General features: G+C 39.6%; 1 protein-coding gene across 1 annotated transcript in view; it reads right to left on the bottom strand.

The window, feature by feature from the left end:
- The window catches only part of COL4A4 (collagen type IV alpha 4 chain), a 143,303-nt gene that overhangs the window by 47,759 nt on the left and 89,509 nt on the right, over positions 1–6,035 (bottom strand). Inside the window, exons 30-31 of the mRNA XM_042783095.1 lie at positions 3,865–3,928; positions 1,200–1,274 (exon numbers count right to left, since the gene is read on the bottom strand). Of these exons, the coding sequence (XP_042639029.1) occupies positions 1,200–1,274; positions 3,865–3,928 (139 nt within the window). The remainder of the gene's footprint in view (positions 1–1,199; positions 1,275–3,864; positions 3,929–6,035) is intronic.

Genomic DNA, 6,035 nt, shown 5'->3' with positions numbered 1-6,035 from the left:
CTCTCCAGAAAGGAAGTACTAACTTACACTCTCACCGTTTTCTGAAAGATAACAAATATGAGTGCAAACAAATACAGTAAGAAGTCCTAACACTGCTTTTCCCTCCCAGAGTCTCCTTCTGTTGACTTGAACTCTAGTTATTATCCCTTCCCCTTTGAAGGGTGATACTTTGCAAAGCACCAGCTTCCTCCCTCCTGTGGGCCATTCAGTGCAGTGGCTCAGGCCTGAACCCAAGGCAAAAACTGACCCATCCATCATGAACTGGAGTAGACTTGACAGTCACTAGCAACAAGATATCAATCATTTCTGAGAGATTCCAAGTTGTTTGATAAACACAGTGTTGTGTGTCTGATAAACACAGTGTTGCCTTGAATGACTTACATTCCGCTGTTGGTGGTGAGATTGTATGTTTGTTTGTTTTGCTTTTTAGTAACTTAGGTGGATTCCACACCCTACCCCCCCCCTTGCCCCCGTAGAGTGGATTAGTGATATCCCATACCCAGCACTTCTCAGAAAAAAAAAAAAAACACCCATTGCTGGTGCTGTTGAGTCGATTTTAACTTATGGTGTCCTCAAGACACAGTATGACTGCCCCCTAGGGTCTCCAAGGCTGTAATGTTTACAGAAACACACTGCCACATCTTTCTCCGGTGGAGGTGGAGAATCTGGTGGGTTCAAACCACCAATCTTTCATTAGAATCTGAGTGCTTAAGCACTGCGCCACCAGGGCTCCTGACAGCACTTCTCACTTGTATTCAAATGTGCTTTCCTGAGCAGAAAAGAAAGGGATGGAGCCACAACTTGCAGCTGCAGTCAGTGTGCTTGGCTATTGCTAATGTCCTACTTTTGATGATGGAGACTGTAAAACAGTCCAACTTTTAATTGTTTGCAATATCTATTTTTCAAGTTTGTCAACATCTGGTCCTGCCCAGGGGAGTGTGTTGCGTCAACATCATCTGTCGTGTGGGTTGTGGTGGAAAAAAAAGATTCAACCCTGGGATCTAATCCCATTGTCTTTCTGGACCAGGAATGCTACCACTATGCTTATAAATAATCCTCTACTGTGTCTCTTAAAGGGCAAAGGGAGGAGAAAAATACTGATGTAATCATTTCCAGCTAGGAAGATAAAAGGAATCATTCTATTTCTCAAAACTAACTTTTTTGTTTGTTTAGTTAATGAGAAAAAGATGTAGCTATACCTGGACATCCAAGGCTACCTGGCTCACCCTTCAGACCAGGTGGACCAAACTGACTTGCAGGGTCACCTTTGATTCCTGTAAGTGATAAAATGCACATAACATGTTTAAGAAAATTTAATTTGGTCATATACAAGTGACTTAATAACTTCTATGACATTTTTCTTTATCTTCAAATATTCCAGGAAAAGAATTTTGTAAAACTTTTTTTTCTCCAAACAACAAATGGAAATACAGAAGCAATATGTGATTCACACACTCATCCATAGGCACACACACACGATCTTATAAGTCATAACAATCACAGAGACTGTAGATCTTAAGTTTGAGTTTTTAAGTCTCTAAAGAAGTTTCAAATTTAGGTTTTCATTTAAGAAATCCCTTGGCATTGAGTGACTATACCCTTAAGTTATGTTTTGGAAACACAAAGCAGAAATTGTCACGGCTTCAGCAACTGCATTCGCATTTCAAGTTTCATCAAGGAAGCTCAACTCAGTGTCCTTGCAAAGTAAAAATCACAAAGGCATACTTTATTATGACTTTACAAGAGATGGCACTTTCAAAGGCCATTGTTTATAATCACTCCCACAGTCCCACAGAGCTGTTCAACTCTGCTGCATGATGCTTCCAGATAAAGGGGCTGACACAATAGCAAGGAGCCAGTTTTAGATGGAGGACTCAAAGCGGAGTGGATTAGAAAGACAGTACAACAGTAAGGCTATGGAAAATAAAAAGGATAAGCTAGGCATGTGTTACAGTATCTGCCAACCAACATCGTCTTCTAAGGGCCTCAACCCATTATCTTGGGGTAAGGTCTCTTCTACCTGCTGCTACCCATAATCACAGCTACTTGTTTGAGGGGAAGGATTCTGACTAGAAAGTGGTTTCCCAAGTCAGGTAGTCTTTTCCTGAGAAGTTGGAATGAAAAATGAAAATTTGAAGTCCTTAGTTTTGGGGGCAGAAACCACAAGTATGTACAATGAGCTGCCAGGCACAGATCAGGTTGGGGTGCAATCTAAACACAGAAGATCCTGAAGGATGCAGAAAAGACAGTGATGAAGCCAGTTAGTAGACAGGTGAGTAAAGAACAGATTAAAAAGAAAAAAAAAAATCTCAAGAAAGAAACCATGGATTGCCTAAGGGTTAGCTCCATCAGCCTTATGGTCTGGAAGAACTATGGCTCCTATTTTTGGGCTCCATGAGACATCTTTTACTCCAGGTACCTTGAGTGCATTTCAGGGCCTTGAAAACAAGGCCAAATGCAACTGTGAAGGAAATGGGAAGAGGTAGGTTTATACTATGAGAGAGGCAAAGGGATTATAATAAGTTTTAAGTAAGTAGACAAGGTGTGAGTTCTGAACCCTAAAACTATAATAATCATCGAAATCAAATATGAAAACTTCCCTATTTGTAAGAATTTCTCAAGAAGAGATCTAGACTTTTTTTTCTGAATACATAAACATTTCAGTTCATTTTTTCTTAACAGTGATTATCATATTATTTATAGAGTGTCTACCTAAGTATAAAATATATTGCATTGATGGTAAGGAAAAGGATTTTATGGTGTTCATTAATAAGTATTTTATATTTTAAAGTTATTTGTTTTAATATATATTAAAATAAAATATAGCTTCACATCAAACCTGTGAATTCACAGATAGTGATTAGGATGAAGCTAAATTAAAAAGGTGAATCACTTAAAAGATTTAAAGAAAAATATTAACACAAACAGTAAAAATATTAAAGTTTTCATGTAAAGACTGAAATATAAGAAATCTTGATTTTTCTTTATTCATTTGTTTGCTTGTCTGAAAGAGTTAACAAAATCTCTCTTTAAGGATACTATTGACCTTGGGTTAATTTTCTAGGACTGTTTCCTTGGAAATCTCAAAAAGGTAGAATTCCATTTGTGTTACAAGGCAATGTTGTTTTTTGTAGGAGGCAAACTAAGGCCTGTGGGGCCAATCCAGTCTGCCACCTGTTTGGTAAATAGATTTATTGGAACACTACACTCATCTGTTTATATACTGTCTATGACCTATTTCATGGTACAACAGCATAGCTGAGTAGTCCTGAGAGAGACCATATGGCCTTCAAAGCATTTGCAGACCCTTGGCTTATGGTAAAAATAACCTGATTATAAATTACATCTGGCCTAGGAATTCTTTAAGTAAACTACAGATCTCTAGTGGGAAGTCATGGGTCTCTGTAATGACCTCTCTATAATGACTCTTGTAACAGGGACCCTAAAAGCTATACCTATGGAGTTGTTAGAAGAGATAATGGCACTTGGGGTGCATGGGACTTCCAGGCCAACAAGGACATGGTCCATAGACATGGATCTCGCTTCCCTGCACCTGACTTACTTGAGGGGTAACCTTAGTTACTTGAGGGGCTGCAGGCACTATGTGGCTGCTGCAAGGCTTCCTACTGAAGAGGAAGACCTGTGCCCTGCTGGCATGCTTTTCCTATTTGATACCTTTCAATCTGTATGACAAGGGTGGACAATTTGAGTTGATTGTCTGACAGTCTAGCGGAGCCTTAGAACAACCCCTGGAGTACTGAATTTGTTTTATATATGTGGTTTTTAATGCTCACTCACAACAGTACAAATGCAGCACAGAGGACTATGCTCTTGGCAGATGGATGCTGTCTTTCCAAACCATACCTTTAGGTCCTCTCGCGCCATCAATTCCTGAAAGTCCAGTGGGGCCTGGAGAACCTGGACCACCCTGGGAGTTAATGAAACAGAAGGGAGACTTTACCGGCTTTCATATATAGAAGACACATACATGACAAGGTCTAGGAATAATTTTCTGTAACCAATCTAGTTATCATAATTTTCAATGGTAAAGAAAATTGGAAATGCAATGCAAGTATACTTGTACATGCATTTAATTTTCAAAAATAGTCAAACCAGTCAAGAAAAGGCCTATATATGGAAGAACACTTTGTTGGTTACCAGGGATGAGAGGGGAGGGGAGGGAACACTGCTAGATATGTATTGATTTGGGTGAGGGGAAAGGCAATATACCAAAAGCAAGTGAACAACACAATAACACTAAGGAAAACGAAGACACAGAGTGGTACACAAGAGGTACAGACAACAAAGATAAACACCTTTACACACACAACACTGCACTATCCGTGATAACAAACATTAATCTATAGGTAAACAAATGGGTAGACAGGCTGAATGATCAGGTATGTCTAGGCAAAAGGGAATATATCCACAACCACACATAAGGCTGGCAGATGATATTATTACATATGTATTTGGATGAGCTGTAAGAATATCCACATATATAATAGAGCTAGCAAAGAGCAAAGTTATGATAATGTCTTAGCCACAGCCAACCACTTTGAGGAAGTGAGTAGTTTGGACCTGTGGGCTTGGGACCATGGTCGCAGGGGACATCAAGCTCAATTGGCATAACAAGCTACACAAAAACATTGTTCTACAACCTACTTTGATGAGTAGTAACTGGTGTCTTAAAAGCTTGCAAGTGGCCATCCAGATGCACCAATAGGTTTCTCCTCATTCAGAGCAAAGAAGAATGAAGAAGACCAAACATACATGGAAATAATTAGTCCAAGGACTAGCAGACCATGTGAACCTCAGCCTATATGACTATGAGACCAGAAGAACTAGATGGTGCCCAGCAACTACTGTCAACCACTCGGAAAGGGATCAGTGCAGGAGATCCTGGATAGAATGGGAGAACAATTTGGAACAAAACTCAGAAACATAGAAAAGACCAAGTTTACTGGTCCAATAGAGCCTGGTGAGACCCCTGAAGACTACAGCCCCTAGTTACCCTTCAGGTCTGCGAATGAACTCACTCCCATGGTTTCTAGCCAAAAAATTGGCAGGCATATAGGGTGAATTTTTACATCAGGTAGATATACTCGTTAGAATGGTCAATCATAGAAGAACAAAATGGCAGTATTTGCACAGGGCGATAGACTTGGGGGCATAGGAAAGAAGGACACAGGAAAGCAGTAACTACAGGGAGGAAGTGGGAAGAGAGGGGTTGCATTGTTGGGAATTGCAGTCAATGTCATAAAATAAAATAGTTATGAACTGCTGTATGGGAAATGAATTTGCTCTGTAAACTTTCACCCAAATCACAATGATAATAATAATAATAAAGTTAAACCACTCCAAAAAGAGATGTAAATACTAACAGGTATTTGCTAAATTTGATTACAAAACAGTAATTACATTGCATAATTTGAATATTAAGTTTTCAATGAACAAGTTGATAATAAATAAAATATTATTGGATGTCATATCACACTATAATTTTAAAAATCCATTTTATTCCAAAAGATAGGTATCAAATTATATGATGCATTTTCTGAAAGCATAATTTAGGCCACCACATTTATTGTACCTCCTGGCTTCTCAAGAGATAGTTTACTCGTGAATAAAAGACCAATTGGTATTTACATCAAAATCTGTGGCATATGCCATCACTGCTATTGAGTCGGATCTGACTCACGGCGACCTCTCCTTGGGTTTCCGAGGCAGTATCACTATGGAAGTAGATTGCCCAACCTTCCTTCCAATGAGTGGCTGGTGGGTTTGAACCACTAGTCTTCTGGTTAGCAGTCAAATGCCTTAGGCACTATGCCACCTCAGCCCCTGTATATGCCATCAGACAGGCTTATTTGGCACTTAGAAATGTTCTGAGTCATTTCCTAAGACAGCTTTTCATTCACAAGGCAAGTCTCTGCTGAGTTGTTTAAACCAGGCCTAAGGCATTTGACTGCTAACCAGAAGGCTGGCGGTTCAAACCCACCAGCCACTCCTCGGAAGGAAGGTTGGGCAATCTA

The sequence above is a fragment of the Orycteropus afer genome, unplaced genomic scaffold (genome assembly GCF_000298275.1).
Source record: "Orycteropus afer afer isolate SDZICR_OR568_19922 unplaced genomic scaffold, OryAfe1.0 scaffold00002, whole genome shotgun sequence".
Taxonomy (NCBI): Eukaryota; Metazoa; Chordata; class Mammalia; order Tubulidentata; family Orycteropodidae; genus Orycteropus; species Orycteropus afer.
This window is presented reverse-complemented; position numbering and strand designations above follow the sequence as displayed.